General features: G+C 42.4%; 1 protein-coding gene across 1 annotated transcript in view; it reads right to left on the bottom strand.

Moving 5' to 3' along the window:
- CREB3L1 (cAMP responsive element binding protein 3 like 1) overlaps positions 1-18214 on the bottom strand; it is a 119089-nt gene that overhangs the window by 10568 nt on the left and 90307 nt on the right. The window contains exons 7-10 of the mRNA XM_061610868.1: positions 10523-10581; positions 8865-8933; positions 5713-5812; positions 2221-2341 (exon numbers count right to left, since the gene is read on the bottom strand). Of these exons, the coding sequence (XP_061466852.1) occupies positions 2221-2341; positions 5713-5812; positions 8865-8933; positions 10523-10581 (349 nt within the window). The remainder of the gene's footprint in view (positions 1-2220; positions 2342-5712; positions 5813-8864; positions 8934-10522; positions 10582-18214) is intronic.

Genomic DNA, 18214 nt, shown 5'->3' with positions numbered 1-18214 from the left:
ATTCACCCTTCACCCAGAAGTCCCAGGGCGCGTTGCAACAATTTTAAAATATGGCATTAAAAACAATTAAAAACAACCCAAAAGCACAAAATGGTGAAAGAAAAACAAACTGTGAAATAAAAGCTTGCATTCGAGGGCAGACTACATGATAAAGTTCACATGTTGTTTGGCCCCTTAGTTTCCAGCCTCATGGGCACCAGTCTGAATTTATTGATCCACTGAGGACAGCATTCCATCTCAGGTGGAAATAACTGATGCAACCCACACTGAACTGTGAGGATGGCTATGAATCAAAATAAATAGAACTCGGTTAACCCTATTTGTATCCCCATTTGAAACACTAAGAAAAAAAGATTAGATTTGTTGATAGACAGTAGTTCCCAAACATTTTCCCCCATGGACCACTTGAAAATTGCGGAGGGTCTTTGTGGACCATTTCATTATTTTTCTGCCTGTTGCAATAATTGTAATGTACTGTGATAGATTCTGTAGGATTTTAAATTGCATTTGTATTGCTTCTTTTATTTCTTATATATTGTATTTCACTGAATTCAAACAGTGATACAGTAAAATACAATATAAGAAAAAAAGAGAAACAATAAAAATACATTTATTTATTTATTTATTAGATTTATATCCCACCCTTCCTCCCAGTGGGAGCCCAGGGCAGCAAACAAAAGCACTAAAAACACTTTAAAACATCATCAAAACAGATTTTTGTTGTTGTTGTTATGTGCCTTCAAGTCGATTACAACTTATGGCGACCCTATGAATGAGTGGCCTCCAAGAGTATCTGTCATGAGCCACCCTGTTCAGATCTTGTAAATTCGGGTCTGTGGCTTCCTTTATGGAATCAATCCATCTCTTATTTGGTCTTCCTCTTTTTCTACTCCCTGCTGTTTTTCCCAGCATTATTATCTTTTCTAGTGAATCATGTCTTCTCATTATGTGTCCAAAGTATGATAACCTCAGTTTCATCATTTTAGCTTCTAGTGATAGTTCTGGTTTAATTTGTTCTAACACCCAGTTATTTGCCTTTTTTGCAGTCCATGGTATGCGCAAAACTCTCCTTAAAAACATATTAAAACAAAACATCTTTTTAAAAAAGCTTTAAAAACATATTAAAAAGCAATTCCAACACAGACGCAGACTGGGTTAAGGTCTCTACTTAAAGAGCTTGTTGAAAGAGGAAGGTCTTCAGTAGGCACTGAAAAGGTAACAGAGATGGCGCCTGTCTAATATTTAAGGGGAGGGAATTCCAAAGGGTAGGTGCCACTACACTAAAGGTCCATTTCCTATGTTGTGCAGAAAGGACCTCCTGATAAGATGGTATTAGCAGAAGGCCCTCATCTGCAGAGCGCAGTGATCGATTGGGTATATAAGGGATAAAATGGTCTTTCAGGTATCCTGGTTCAAAATCAATATAAATATTCACTGTAGACATGCTGTGGACCACCTCAATGAAGCTTGTGGCCCACTGGAGCCCCTGTAGTAGACTATGAGAAAGTCAACTTCAGGATGCTCACATCCATATGTGTGGTATATCTAAATTTTTAACCGGTTGGAGCTAGGAGTGGAGGAAAAGGTTGGAAGTGGTATCGTGTTCCATTATAGACTTCCTAAACCATCCAGATCTAGTCACTGCTGGACACATAATATTGGGAAACATGGTGTTTCCCAGAGGTATTATGGCATTTCTACACAACACTATAAGCATGCTTTGTTTTTCTTCCGTTACCTTTTAAATTGGCACTACTCCTGTCCTTTTGATGGCAGCCTGACAAATGAACTGGGAGATCACATGTTTATTTGAATTTGGCTTTTATCTTACAAGGTCAAGGGGATCTCTCAGGTAATTTGTTCACTTCTCCCCATGGGGAGAGGAGCAGGAAAGGGAGCATCTGAGCCTGAGGACAAGGAGGAGAATGAATCCTTCAAAAGACAAGGAAGCCTTTACTCACTTTGCAGCCAGGGGATGTAAACTGGAGCAAACAACTCTGGAGGAAAAGTTACCTAGAAAACAAAGGCAGTGCACCCCTCTAATCAAATGATGTGCCCCTGTAAATAAAATGAACTACTGGAACTGCTGGAGCTATCCTTGGGACTGAAGGATCATGTGCACCATATTCAGGAAATGGATGGCTGGACCAAGGAGCAACTTGGGGTAATTCTGGCTCTTCAGGAGAGTCATAGTAACAAAAAAGACCGCATTTGACTCACTTTTACTGGTTGTGTAAATGTCTGGTGTTGGAGCTGTTTTTACTGTCTGTGATGTTGCAGAGAATTCTGGGAGACATGGCATCAAAGAGCCCAGAACGAGAACAAAGCACAAAACTAGGACCTGTGGATGAGACATGTCAGAAACAGTCAATGCAGTCAACTAACAGGACACAGATGTGTGCATGAGTTCACACAGGGCAACTGAGGTGAAAAGGAAGGGAAATAGCAAACTATCAACAGAAAGCAACAGAATTCAGTTAGTGAGTACATATTTACTGTGCGCAGCTATTCCATGAAAATGCCAAAGGCCATTGTTATTGTTACAAGCAAACCAAACCATCTGACATCTGAATGTTAGTGTTAAACACGTTCAAGGTTTTTTTAAAAAATTATTTACTCCATTTCTGCTTTGCCTTTTTTCCAGGGACCTCAGGGCTACGTATATAACCCCACCTGCATTCTCACAACAACCCTGTGAGGTAGGTTAGGCTAGGGGAAAAGTGACTGGCTCAAGGTGAGCTTTGTGGCAGAGTGGGGACTGAAGCTGGATCTCCCTGCTCCGAGCCTGACTCCCTAACTACTGCACCTATAGAAGCAGAATATGAGAAACAATATTCAGAAATTCTTGAAATAAAATGTTTCATTCTCGTTTATACCAAGTTGATACCTTTTTTCTGGCACAGCTATTCTGACAGGCAGAAGTTACAGTAATGGAGAAAGCTTCACCTGCTGAATTTCTGCCCATCATGAATATGTTAAAGGTTCAGGACCCTTGCCAGAAAGGTTCATAATACATTAATGCATTTAATTTAGGCAAGCATTATAGTCAGAAGGTCCTGTACAGAGTATGGTAATTGGGAGCAGGAAAAATGGGTTTCTGGGTTTAGAAATCAAATAACGTACTCATATTTGGTCAATTTTATTAGCAGTGCCAAAAACGTGAATCTAAAGCTGTCTTCACTTTGTCTTAGAATGAAACTGGGGGGATTAAGTTTTTAATGACACCTGTACATATTAAACAGGTACAGATATTGTATTGTTTTTACCCAGGTAAAAATATCTTGCTGTGACAAGCTATCTGCTGGAGCTTATTAGCAGTACCAGCCTTAGACATTTCTAAACCTCAGTTGAAAAGTCCTATAAATATACATTCAAAAGAATTTCCTCGCTCTTTTTGATTCCAAATATACATAGATATGAAAGTCAGCAGCATGAAAATGGAACTTCTTATGGAGTCTGCTATCTAAAACAAATGTTCTGTGCCATTTAATAGTATGTCTGGCCCTACTCAATTCAAGGATTACATATTAATGGATAGCAAGAACAGTCAATATTACAGTGATGAAAATACAAATGCTCTTGATTTGGGGATCTCAAACCCCACTTTATCTGCATGTGTGTGTGAGAGGGGTGGTGGAGCAAGGAAGGGGGGTTACTCTTAAGCAGGCAAGTGCAAAGTTGCTGGGTGGAATCAAGCCAAGGAGTTCTGTTAGCACTTCAAGGATTTCTGACTCTGCAATGGAACTTCCCCTCCCTCTCCCCACTCCGCATGCCCTCCCCAAATCTGCTCTGGAGGGTTGCAGGAATCTCCAGAACAGATTTAGGGGGCACGCAGGAAGAGGAGAGGGAGGGGAAGTTCTGCTGCCCAAAGTCCTTGTGCTAACGGAACTATTTCATTGGATACTGCCCCTTGACTCTTGGTTTTCTTGCACTGAAATATGTAAAAGTACGTGTTGTTGAAATTGGCATTGCTAGGTGTGTTCGATTCCATTGCCCAGTTTTTGATCCTGTGATTGGATTGGGAGCCAGAGTGAACCAGAGGATACGGGGGCCTGGATCAAACATAACACTAAGCCAAACCGTAGCTAAGTATGAATATGTGAGCATGCAGGTACTCACAGTAAAAACTGGCTACTTCACTACTCTCCTGGTTATCCTGCTGTTGTGCTACCGAGAGCTAACCCAGAGTTTGGCTTCGTGTGGCATCCAAACCTGGGCTTGTGATTTGTCTCACTCCCAACAAACCTGAGCTCTAGCTAGGGATTGAATGATCTGTCAGTTTTGGTTCTTTCAGTTTTTAATTTTTCTGATCTTAAATTAAGTTCTCCACATTTCTGCAGCAATTAGTGATTTTTAAAAAAAATTCTCATAAAAATTCTTCAGCGTTTTAGTGCAAATTTCTGCTAATAAACACATTTTTGTATGCAATTTTGCCTAATATACTGCATTTTTATACATTATTTTCACTAATATTATTTTCATTTTTATGCACACTTTTTCCTAATGTATGCATTTTTGTAAACATTATTTGGTTGGAGAACTGCACTGCAATATTTGGATAAGTACAAATGTTGAAGAATGACTGTGTTTTGTTAAGTGCACATTTAATAGATTCGGCTTTAAAGCTAAACTGAATCAAATTTCTCCCTTGCTCTAGCTAAGGTTTCTTCTTGGCTTACCACTTGTGGTTTGTCTGGGTTCGCACGTAACGCTAAGCCAAACCACGGCACCCGTAGGACGACAAGGGGTGGAGCAACATGGTTGTGACTTTTACTGTGAGTACCTGCAACCTCGCATGTTCACTCTTAGCAGAGCTGGCACCAGCCTGCCAAAGGCCTTTGGGCATCAGATTGCTGTGGGCCCACGGCTCCCTCCTGGGTATGTACACACTTTAATATGCCCGGTTGTACCACCTCTTGCGTCACTGCATCTGCATATGCCTGCCATGTTGACACCCCCACTGCCATCTTGGGTAATGGCAGGCATGCATGCACAGCGCGCTGATACAGCAATGCAAGAGGTGGCATGACTGGGCATATTTAAGCACATGCTGGCTGCATGCACATGCTGGAGGTGATGTCACCTGGATTAATGGAGCTCCCGCTCCATGATTCGCGCCACCGTCTGGTCGCAGCCCTCAACCTGATTCAGATGGGAATCACAGAGTGGGAGTTCCACCCTCCCAGCCCCAGCTGCAGGGCCCTTGGCCAGTGCCCGGCCTGGCTGCCCGCCAGTGCCAGGGCTGACCCTTAGCTATGGTTTGGCTTAGTTTATATCTGAACTGGGCCATAATTGGAGTTTAATAAATGTGAGTTGTTAGAGTTGCTACCAAATTCCGGGCAGATGTATATGATGAAATGTGGGACAGAGGGAGTTTAACATGTTACCATTGCTTCCCAGATGTTCTTGTGTGCATACACACTGCAATGAGAGTTGTGTTGCATCATTAAGTCATACGTTATACACTAGAAAATCCCATGATAATATAATTGCAGTATGCACATGGAAGAACAACTGAGGCCTGTATAACATCACAAATAGAAAAGGATGGCATGGTGAAACGGGTCAGACAAAATCTGCAGAAGCACAGCCTTTACTAGCTATTTAAAACAAACACTCCAAATCCAAGATCACCTGGGAAGAGAATTATGTACATAAAGAAATAAAGCTCAGGACTAAGAAAAGAAGGAATGGATAACACCCAGATCTTACCATTAGGCAGGTCCCTGTCTGTGTGGAAGCCATTTTATATGGCCTAGAAACCTTCCCTGCAACCAGAGCTTGGAGCTTTTGTAGCTGCTGGAGGAGAGTCCTATGAGAGAGTATATTTTACATTTAAGAGAAACCATTTTAAAAAATCAAAGAAAGAAACAGAAGAAACCCACAGACATTACATATTCATATTATTGCATTCATTTTCTGTAGTCCAGAAAATATGAAGTGTAAAAGTCATTTTAAAAGTTATGTTGAAGACATAAGACCTCCAGGAGAATCCTGTATGAGTAAGACATGCAAACGGCCGGGATGGGAATTGCCCTAACGTTGTAGGGATTGCACATTCTCAGTCGTAGGTTAAATGCCTATGATTTAAAAAAAAGTTATTGGCCTTTGGCCTTAATACTTGAAAACCTCATTTGGCCATAGGTTTAATGCTGGATTTCCTCACTAATAGCTATCTTTAAAAAGAATGGTGTGGAACAGCTTGTGGATGTTATGTAATTACTCCTACTCATGGTGAACCATGGATTTAAACTACAGCTGGATTAGAATACGTAGAGCTGGAAACCATCTAATAGCTACTTTGATGCAGTATTACCAGGGGAGGAAAAAAGAGCAAGAGGGGAGGATCTATTATTCCAAATGCAACCAACAATTCAGGTACCTCCTCAATCAAGGGAAACAGAAATTCACAACAGATCACAAATTGTCCAGTAGATGGCAGTCATCAACAATCAACATAGCTACTTAGCTACAGAAAAGCAGAGAACATGCTTGACACCTCCAGGGTCTCTAGGGAGCAGCATCTAGCCGGGAAGGTAAGTCAGTAGCTGCTGTTAGGCAATCAGAGGAAATGAGTGTGACAAAGAGCCACTGAATGAGGGTAGGGAAAGCAAGGTCAAGTATGCTGGCAAGATTAAGTGAGGAGATAAGTCCTGGATAATAGGGTCACTGATTATAGTTTCCCCCATTTGGCTGAAATCTCACAAATTAATGAAAGCTCTGTGTCCAATTGGAAGAGCCTGGGAAGGGAGCATCTATGGCTGAGTACACAAGAACATTGAGCAAACAGTGTTAGAAGCTTCTCCAAAGGTTAATGAGGATGGCATGCTTTATGCCTGTACTGTTTATAAATGTCCTGTTCACATAGGAACATTTAATTCTGCTCCCAGAAGCCATGTGGGGACATCCCAGAGCTTCCTAAAGGGCAAGTAACCATACTCTTTGTGGCTAATAGAGAAATGTTGGAAGGAGAAGACCAGATCCTGTTTCTGTAATATGCACATAGACCAAGGATAGCCAATGAGGTGCCCTCCAGATGTTGTAGACTAGAATTCTTATCATTCCTGCCTATTAGCCATGCTGGCTGGGGCTGATGGGAGTTGTAGTCCAAAACATCTGGAGGACACCACATTGGGTACCCCTGCACAAAAAAGTACAAAGAGAAAGAGTGTTAATCCTCTTTAAAACGAAGTCTGTACTCCTGGGCCTTCATTTTCAGCGCCTTTTGGTGTGAATGCATTTGTAAAGCTGAAGAAACCATGTATATGAACCTGGCCTGTGAGTGTGCATGAAAAAAGAGTGAAACTAGAAGCCAGTAGCCTGCTTTACAGGAAGAAGATGTGAAGGTGTTGCCCCCAAACCTGCTGTCTTTTGCACATGTTCTAGGTGCTGTCACTTTGTTTTGCTTTGGCCCTTCTTGGGAGGCTAGGCATATTCCCGTTCCTTCCTGTTGTTTTTTCCCATGGCTACATGAAGTGGATATTTTATCTTTTCTGTAAGCATCAAAACGAAACAAATTCCTTGGGCAGAGATGTTGCCAGATGGGAACAAGGGGCCCCTATGGATTGTGCAGGCAGAGGCCCAGCTCATGGCAAGAGGAGATATCGGCTTCTTTGTTGTGGCACATATGATGCCTTACACAGGTGAAGGGATCTGACAGAGACAAATCTTCTTCAGATGAAGAACTGAGGATAAGGCCACAACCTGCTCTCAACACACCCACACCATACATTTAAAACACATGGTTTCCCCCAAAGAATCCCGGGAACTATAGTTTGTTACGGGTTCTAGGAACTGTTGCTCTGTGGAGGGTAAACTACAATTCCCAGGATTCTTTCAGAGAAGCCATGTCCTTTAAATGTGTTTAAGTATATGGTATGGATTTGGGTCTGGGGTCAGCAGTTCTTTGCATTGTTTCCAGCCAATTTGGGTTGTTAATAGGCCTGCCATAAGTACTCCCCTAAACTGCTCCTTATATGGCTACTATACCCTTTTCTAGGCTTTCATGCCTCTAGACAACACTCTCCCCTTTTCAAAGAACACAGGAAAGTGCCCCATTTAACATAATCAAAGGCCAAGGCCTCAAACATTCAGCACAGAAGGTCTGGGAAAAGGTAGAAATTCCTCACAGTTCCCTGTTCCTTCAGGAATCTCTCACGTTTTGATTGGCTCTGGGCTCAGCTGGCTGTATTTTCTCTTTCTTCATATAGCTCTTTCAAGAGATCAGCTTCTAACCTAGACATTTGGCTGATGAACTTTAGCAATTGAATCAGGAGTCAGACTGACTTGCTTGCTCCCTTCATCTCAGCCCCACTTAACCCTCTGTCTTTGACTTCTGGTCTCGCTTGCCTGTTCCTCCCCCTTGACTGTACAGAAGGCTTCCCAGGATAAGGATTCTAGCTTATTCCTTCTTGGCCTTGGTAATCACTCTCACCCTAGAAACCAATCCACAATTAATTTCACTTCAGCTGTCAGCTAGTTGGTCCCAAGGCCAAGCAGGTTACTGAGAACAGGAGGAAATTGTCACCTAAGAGGTGCTCTGAAGATTAGCACTCAGCGTGGAGTTGGGATCCACAGAGATGAGAAGGAGGAAGTTCTCCTAACCTATCCCATCCATCAAAAGTTCCTTCCTGGCTGTCATAACACAAACATTCCTCACTTGCTAACCAAACCCAGCTGACTTGCTGCTGCTGCTGCTGCTGGAGAAGGAAGATAAAAAAACCAGGGTGTACTGCAGGGTAGACCAAACTCTGCCAAAAAGCAAGGGAGGGTAATCTTTACTTCTCTTTTTGTTCCCAGCCTTCCCCTGCCCTCCCTGCTTGGCAACGTCCTTTAGTCAAAGGTCAAATTTGGATTCTCCTCACCTGTTTGCATTTTCTAATGTCTCTACTTTCTTCCATAGCTCATTGTTCTCAGATGTGTAAGTTTCAACTCTGGAGAAGTAAAAATAAGCCCCATTTAAAAATCAATCAATCAATCCATGAGCCTGATGCACATCCACCTCCAAATTCTCAAGAGCCAAACTAGATGTGACTGTTAATGGCACAAATGCCATTAACATGCATGTTTTTGTTATGTAAATAACAGTCCCAAGGAAGCCTCAGCAGCCTCTGGATTGTCAGAGTACATAAGGAGAGCCTGCTGGATCAGGCCAGCAGCCCATCTAGTCTGCTCACAGTGGCAAGCCTGAAGTGGGGAGGAAGTTTAACTCTTCTCTCACAATCATGGTCCTAACAAAAATGGCCTCTCTGACAGTGCAGTCCTACATATGTCTACTCAGAAGTTAACCCCACTGGGTTCAATTGAACTTACTTCCAAATATGTATAGGATAGCTGCCTGTAGCAGCTATTTGCATTTCAAGGGAAGCATTCATTGTGCCTCTGGGAGCCTTCGAAGTGCAAATAGCAGCTTCAGAAAGGCAATTTTATCAGGACTATGGCAGGGAGAAACTTCTGCTCAGCTGCTATTTTCATAACAAAAACACATCAGCTGGCATTTGACTGTGAGAACAGACTTAGCCTGCCCTACGATATAAAAGTTTGAAAATGGCTTAGCTCTGCAGCTGAAAATGCAGAAATCAGGACTGAAGTATAATTTTAAATGTATTTAGACTTAGATTGATATGCCACCCTTCAATTTGAAAAATTCAGTGCAGTTCATAAAAGAACATTATAATGCAATAGCAAATAAAGCAATTAATCAACAGTTAATGGTAACATCAAGGGATTCTTGCTGTTCCTGCATGGTGCCTGCTGTGCAGAATATATAGCAAGAAGCTATTGTTATGTCCTATATAGCATTTTTCTATGTACAAAATTCTTTACTATTCTAATTTCTCTTCACTATAGACCTGTGAAGTAGCCTAGGCTAAGAAGATTGTAACTGTCACAAAGCCATCTAATAAGCTTCATGGATGAACAAAACCTAATATCCTATTCGCTGATCCATCCTCTTTCTTCCACTCCCTTTTTCAAGGCTGACGATCAAGGAGACAGTAGTACATCCATGAAGTATAGCATGTTTGTTATCAGATACAAGGACTACAGACCTCTCACCAACCAGCAAATAGTATCTAAGGAATTTGTGCTGCAACAACTCTGGTTTCTCTTCCATCTTTACTAAGCTATCTGAAGTGCTTGGGAAAGCATAACGAAAGCTCCAGGGGTTTTGAATGGGCCTACGGAGAACAATCTCTCCCCCCTCATATTCATGTTTCATTTACACAATGGTTACATGGTGAAGCGTCTGATTTAAGTGGTATGGTTAAACACACATCATTTCACAGATTTATTTCCCCTCTGGGTAGCTAGTGGACCTCGTGAATCATTACATTCAAGACCTTGTCAATGGCATGCATCTTTCCTAAAGCAGGGAAGAGACTTGGGGAATGTGTGATTTTTGGAAGAGGCTGATCATACTGGCGCTCCAGTAATCTTCATGGTGCAGCCAAGTACAAAAGAAACCAGTATCCTTACAAATCCGGAATTAATGTAGCGTGAATGCTCAGAGAGAAGAACATACTTTTTCTCCAGGCACTCCACATATTCTTTTTTCTTCCTGCGACTCTCCTGTGCAGAAATCTGAGGAAGAAGGAATGCAAACATTAGGAACGCTAAGGTGACCACTTTGAAGAACAATTCCCATACTATAACTCTCCAGCCTGGTGTCCTCTGGATGTTTTGGACTACAGCTCCCATAAGCCCTGGCCAGCATGGCCAATGGTCAAAGATGATGGGAGGTTGTAGTTCACAACAGGTTGGGGAAGGCTGTTCTAAGGAGTTAAACTGAATGTGATATGAACAGGATCACTCACTTAAAAAAAAAAAGAATTGAAAAGCAACCACAGAGAAGCCTAATTTGGATGAGGGTCACAGCACTTAAGGAAGTTAACAACTTCTTTCCCACATCAAGCCGCTATTTCCCTGTCCAGTTTCCCTGGGGTCAATTAGCAATTTCTAAGGGATATGATATAAATAGGGGAAATGGCATGGAAGGAAAGGGTTAAAGACCCCCTTCCAGCATCACAGCCCCAGTCTAACTTAGTCCACTAGAAAAAGCAACACTGAGCTAGATGGACTAATGATCTGATGGGATATGTTCAGGGGGCTAAGAACATGCTTTACATGCAGACAATTCCAGATTCAGTACTTGACAACTCTAGTTTGAAAATTACATCTGGTAGCAGGGCTGGAGAACTCCTGACAGCCAGAATACATATTACTGGGCTAGATGGAACAATACACCAATTCAGTATAAGGCAGCTTCATACAGTGCCATGAAAAAGTATTTGCCCCCTGTCTGATTTTCTGCGTTGTTGCATATTTTTGGCACTGAATGTTGTCAGATCTTGAACCAAAACCTAATATTAGAAAAAAGGGAACCTGAGTGAACAAACAACACAAAATTTTGATATTTCATTTATTTATTAAAGAAAATAAGCAACACCCAATGCCCCCGTGTGAAAAAGTAATTGCCTCCTTAGACTCAAAACCTGGTTACTCCACCTTTAGCAGCAATGACTGCAACTGAATGCTTCCTGTAGTTCCTGATCAGTCTCTCACAGTGCTGTGGTGGACATTTGGCACACTCCTCCATGCAGAACTGCATTAACTCAGTGACATTTGTGGGTTTTCAAGCATGAACTGCTCCTTGCAGGTCCTGCCACAACATCTCAATGGGGTTTAGGTCTGAACTTTGACTAGGCCATTCCAAAACTTTAAATTTCTTGTTCCTCAACCATTCTGATGTAGACTTGCTTGCGTGTTTTGGATCACTGTCTTGCTGCATGACCCAGCTGTGCTTCAGCTTCAGCTGACAGACAGATGGCCTGACATTCGCTTGTAGAATTCTCTAAGACAAAGCAGAATTCATGGTTCCTTCAATTATGGCAAGTTGTCCAGGTCCTGATGCAGCAAAGCATCCCCAAACCATGACTCTGCCACCACCATGCTTGACTGTTGGTATGAGGTTCTTCATGTGGAATGCAGTGTTTGGTTTCACCAGACATAACGGGGCCCATGTCGCCCAAAACGTTCCATCTTTGACTCATCTGTCCATAGAACATTGATCCAGAACTCTTGAGGATCATCCAGGTGCTTTTTGGCAAACTCTAGACGAGCATTCATGCTCTTAGCGAGCAGTGGTTTCCGCCTTGCTACTCTGCCATGAATCCCATGTTTGCACAGTGTCTTTCTGATGGTGGAGTCATGAACACTGACCTTGGCTGAGGTGAAAGAGGCCTGCAGATCCCTGGATGTTGTTCTGGGGTCTTTCGTGACTTCCTAGGATTTTATGCCTTGCTCTTGGAGGGATTTTGGCAGGACAGCCACTCCTGGGAATATTCACTACTGTCCCAAATCTTCTCCATTTGGTTAATATGGCTCTGACTGTGGTTTGGTGGAGCCCCAGAGCCTTAGAAATGGTTTTGTAACCCTTTCCAGACTGATATGAATCAACAACTGTTCTCTGGAGGTGTTCAGGAATTTCATTTGATCGTGGCATGATGTAGCTTTGGAACCTGTGTGCTGGCAACTTCAGTCTGATGGCAAGCACCACAGTTAGTCAGATTTATATTGGGCAGGGCTGGCCCAAAGCAGGCCTGATTGTTTACCAAGGTATTCAAACTTCTGGCCCTAATAATTCCTTTCATTAGGTTGAGTTAATAGGGGGGGCAATTACTATCTCACACAGGGGCATTGGGTGTTGCCTAACTTTCTTTAATAAATAAATGAAATAAGTATCAAAATTTTGTGTTGGTTATTCACTCAGCTTCCCTTTTCTCTAACATTAGGTTTTGGTTCAAGATCTGACAACATTCAGTGCCAAAAATATGTAACGCAGAAAATCATAGAATCATAGAATAGTAGAGTTGGAAAGGGCCTACAAGGCCATTGAGTCCAATCCCCTGCGCAATGCAGGAATCCACATCAAAGCATTCCTGACAGATGGCTGTCCAGCTGCTTCTTGAATGCCTCCAGTGTTGGAGAGCCCACTACCTCTGTAGGTAATTGGTTCCATTGTCGTATTGCTCTATCAGGAAGTTTTTTCTGATGTCCAGTCAAAATCTGGCTTCCTGCAGCTTGAGCCCATTATTCCGTGTCCTGCACTCTGGGACGATCGAGAAGAAATCCTGGCCCTCCTCTATGTGACAACCTTTCATGTACTTGAAGAGTGCTATCATATCTCCCCTCAGTCTTCTCTTCTCCAGGCTAAACATGCCCAGTTCTTTCAGTCTCTCCTCATAGGACTTTGTTTCCAGTCCCCTGATCATCTTTGTTGCCCTCCTCTGAACCCGTTCCAGTTTGTCTGCATCCTTCTTGAAGTGTGGAGACCAGAACTGGATGCAGTATTCAAGATGAGGCCTAACCAGTGCTGAATAGAGGGGAACTAATACTTCACGCGATTTGGAAACTATACTTCTGTTAATGCAGCCTAATATAGCATTTGCCTTTTTTGCAGCCACATCAGACAGGGGGCAAATACTTTTTCACAGCACAGTGTGTGATTATACAGCTACAATGGATTTTTCACATTCCTCAATGTTAAATTGAAAATACCCCCCCATTACTATTATTATCTTTAACAGAGATGGCGCCTGTCTAATATTTAAGGGTAGGGAGTTCCACAGGGTAGGTGCCACCACATTAAAGGTCCATTTCCTATGTTGTGCAGAACGGACCTCCTGATAAAATGGTATCTGCAGGAGGCCCTCACCTGCAGAGCACAGTGATCAACTGGGTATATAAGGGATAAGATGGTCTTTCAGGTATCCTGGTCTCAAGCTGTATAGGGCTTTGCACACCAAAACTAGAACCTTGAACTTGGCCCGGTAGTAAATGATGATGATGATGATTAGTAGTAGTTATTAAATTTATGACATGCCCTTCCTCCCAGTAGGAGCCCAGGGCAACAAACAAAAACCCTAAAAACACTACAAAACATCATAAAAACAGACATTAAAATATATTAAAACAAAGCATCTTTAAAAACATTTTTTTAAAAAGCTTTAAAAACATCTTGAAAAGCAATTCCAACACAGACTGGAATAAGGGATACCTGCCTGGGACACTATGATAAAGTTCCCACAAAAGCATTATAACATGGTGTTTTGTGAGGTCACACTTAACATCCCATTTTAAGTACTTATGTGTTTATGAATCAAATTTATGTTATGATGAGAATGCAAACCAAGATATAACCAGCAACTATGAGTTAAGTTCTCTGTGGATCAGAATTTCCCAAAACAGCTGAATCATTTTGGCCAGATGGGCTGTATCTTACACTGAGTCACAACAGGTGACTAATGCACACTGTGGGTTCTTAATATGGGAATGTACATTTAGTGGGGATCCACAATTAATATTTCATATCACTCTGCAGACAACTGCTTGCTTATTCAGTTGGCTGAGAAACAGTTCCTTCTGGGCAAATAGCTGATGAGACCAACCATTCAAGTTGTCCATTATGTTCTCAAAGTAAAAAATGAGTGGGTAATACAGTTTTGATTGAATTGTACATTTATACAGATCTTCAAGGCTGATTTAATGTATTAATAAAGGAATGGGGATAAGGAGGGGAAAGAAGAGCTGTTTAGTTTTCTAAATTCTCCAACTAGAAGGCTCACATGTTGTCATCACATGAAACAACACATATGCATATAGATGCCCTTGATTTCCCTTATTCATCTCAAAATCTTCTTGAATAAATATATACATAAGAACATAAAAAGAGCTTACCGTTGGCCCATCTAGTCCAGCATCCTGTTCTCACAGTGGCCAGCTAGATGGAAAGTCCACAAGCAGGACCTGAGCACAACACACTTTCCCTTCCTGCAGTGCCCAGCAACTGGTATTAGAAGCATACCATCTCCAACTATGGAGACAGAGCAGAGCCATTATGGCTAGTAGCCATTGATAGCCTTATTTCCATGAATTTGTCTAATCTTCTTTTAAAGCCATCCAAGTCAGTGGCCATCACTGCTTCTTATTGGAGCAAATTCCACTATGTGAAGTACTTTCTTTTGTTTTTGAATGATGATTTTGAATTTTCCAACATTATTTCATTGGATGCCCACAAGTTCTAGTGTTATGAAAGAGGGAGTAAAATATTTCTCTATCCACTTTCTCCACACCATGCATAATTTTATATACTTCTATCATATCACCTCTTGCTTGCCTTTTCTCATACGGGAGTTGCTGCATCCCCTTGATCATTTTGGTTACCCTTTTCTTAACCTTTTCCAGCTCTACAATACCCTTTTTGAGGTGAGGCGACCAGAACTGTACACAGCATTCCCAGTATGGTCATACCACTGATTTATATAAAGGCATTATGATATTGCAGTTTTATTTTCAATTCCTTTCCTAATGATCCCTAGCAATAGATTTTGCCATTTTCACAGCTGCTGCACATTGGGCTAATATCTTTATCAAGCTATTCACTAGAACCCCAGGGTGGTATTAAACTAAATAATTGCGTGAGCAGAACAACTTCCACTTGTGAAACAAGACTTTCCCCCCTCTCCTCCCCCCCCCATGGGCCCAAGGAGAATCTCTGGCAAGGTTGGGAGGAGAAGCGGCTATCAACATTCGAGAGGACATTGCCAGCACTGACGAAGGCAATGAAGGGGTTACAGAGGATGCATCTCCAGAAGCCTCAAAGCTGGCTGCAGGAGTTACTGAGGAAGGCTCAGACAGCCTTTCCTTGTCTCAGCCGGCTGGTGAGGATTCTCTGTAGGCACCAAAGCCAAGCATAACGGCAAAAGAGATAAGTGCTAACAAAAACATTGGAACTTCTCAGGCAGAGGAAAATGAAAATGACTCAGCAGAGTCAGAAACTGGCCTGCCTCCAAGGTCATGGAGGACAGAGAAAAGATGGTTACAAATAGCCCTATTTCATCTACCCCAACCCCATTGTAGCCCCCCCTTGCAGCTTGTGCTGAAAAGAGCCTGAATTAATAGTGTTAAGTGCCCTTCCTATTTGCTGTTGCGACAACTCGCCTAGTATGCCTGTTCCTTTTTGAATCCTGGTTTAGGCCTAGCATGAGATGCTAGATCCCTGTTCTGATTTCTGCAATAAAGTTTTATGCAGAAAAACCCAGTCTCCGAGCCCTGAGTCTGCTTCTCTGGGTGGGAGCCAGGATACCCATTTGCACCCCACACCATTCCCATTTCTGCTGCAGAGAGTTAGGGAAGCCCCCCGAACAGAGTAAGCGGGCATGCAGGAGAAGGAGAAGGGGAGAATGTTCCCTTGCACAAAAAGAAATCCTTTTATTTATTTATTTATGTTATTATATTTATATACCGTCCCATAGCCAAAGCTCTCTGAGCGGTTTACAGCAATGCTGACATACTGTTCACTTTAGCATTATGTTGAATACAATCCTCTATGACTAATTCCTGGCCAGTCCTTGCCAGTTCAGGCCCCATGTGAAATTAAGATTTTCTGTCCTGATGTGCATAACTTTGCACTTGCTTACACTGAATTTCATTTGCTATTTTACCACCCATTCATTCAATGTATATACGCAAGCTAGAATTTTGCATGGGGACTAAGGCAATGGCGAGGAATGGATTAATGAAGCACGGATGTGTGATGAGGAGGTGAACAGCAACACATGAGTAGGGTTGAATGGAAGAAATGGCTGAGGGTCATAGGGAAAGAGCAACTTTTCACATGCAGCATCCAGCTCTCTGATCCTAACAAACCCTTCCAATTTATGTACCTTTAACAGAGGTCACCAATATATACAGAGGCAAACAGGAAGGCTGTTGGTCTACCTAACAGAAAAACAGCTATGCACAACGTGTATGTTTTGATACCCAGATATAGCTTGGCATATCCTTGGCTTAGTTTGCACATCACGCTAGGCCAACCATGGCTTAGTGCAAAAGCGCAGCTCCAGGAGAGGACAGTTACATGGGCTTAAGCTTAGTCATGAAAATAAAAATATTGGGACAAAAGCACAATATATCTTTTCAAGTCAAGACAACGGCCTGGTTCCCATGTCACACTAAGCCATACCATGGCTTAGAGTGAACACATAAGCCTGCAGGCTCCCAGAGAAGAGATTGCAGTTGCTTTGTTCCTTCCCAGTCCTTTGGCTGCTGTGCCACACTGAGATACACCATAGTTTGGCTTAGCATTTCATCTGAAGTTGGGCTTGTGGTTTAGTTCTCCCAGACAAACCACAAGCCATAGGATAGCTCATGGTTGGTCAAGAGAGAACTAAATCATGAGCCTGGACTCAAATGACATACAAAGCCAAACTATGGTTTAGCTCAGTGAGGCACAGCAGCCAAACAACTGTAGAGGAGTGAAGTGGCTGCAGTCTCCTCTCTACACGCTCATGTCTCCACAGTTTGTCTTAGTGTGGTGAGCAAAGCAGGCATTTGTTTTGATTTGCATAGATATGTTTGTTACCCTGCCCCAGTAGTATGACTTCGATAACTAAGCCTATGCCCACACAACTGAAACAACAGCATATTCTTTCCCTGTTTACCCTGGGCTCCACTTCCTTCTCCTCTCTTTGTTGTTTTCCTTGTGTCAATTTTTAGATTGTAAGCTCAGCAGTGTTGAGGCAGTGTTGAGGTAAGTGCCTTTTCTCTTGATGCGCTGGTGGCACCATATAAATGAATGAATAACGAAATAAATCATCGCCATCAAAAGTTGTCATGTTGGAAATGGTCTTGATGTATTTTTGGGAATTCCTCTGCTGGGTTCTAGACCCTCTTCCCAAAGCTTATGGCAGCATTCAAAGCCCAATCACTATAAGCAGTAGCGTAGTGAAAAGTCCAGCAATGCAGGGTTCTTTCATGATAGTCATGCCACGGCCCTCATTTGCTTGCTCACCATCATCATCTCCAAACTCTTCAGTCCTTCCTATGTGCACTTTCTCCCACAACAACAGACATTCCTAGGAGCCAATCAGCATAAAAGGGGAGTGTGTCATCTACTGAAAAGAGTCCTCTCAGTGGCTGACTCGCCTCCTTTCACTCTTATTGGCTCCAATCAGCAGGAAAGGACAAGGAAGCACATTAGAAGATTATTCTCAGTGTGCTGATTGGCTTATAGGACACTGGAGATATAGGGACTTGACTGGGACCCTGTTTCCCAAAAAGTAAGGAGTCCGAGACCCTGGACAACTACACCTCTAACTACATGGATTTATTTCACCAAGTGAACCTCACATGAGGCAACAAGTTAAAGATTCCT

Source organism: Rhineura floridana, chromosome 2, assembly GCF_030035675.1.
Source record: "Rhineura floridana isolate rRhiFlo1 chromosome 2, rRhiFlo1.hap2, whole genome shotgun sequence".
Classification (NCBI taxonomy): Eukaryota; Metazoa; Chordata; class Lepidosauria; order Squamata; family Rhineuridae; genus Rhineura; species Rhineura floridana.
The sequence above is the reverse complement of the archived record's forward strand: the minus strand, read 5'-3'. Positions and strand labels throughout refer to the sequence as shown.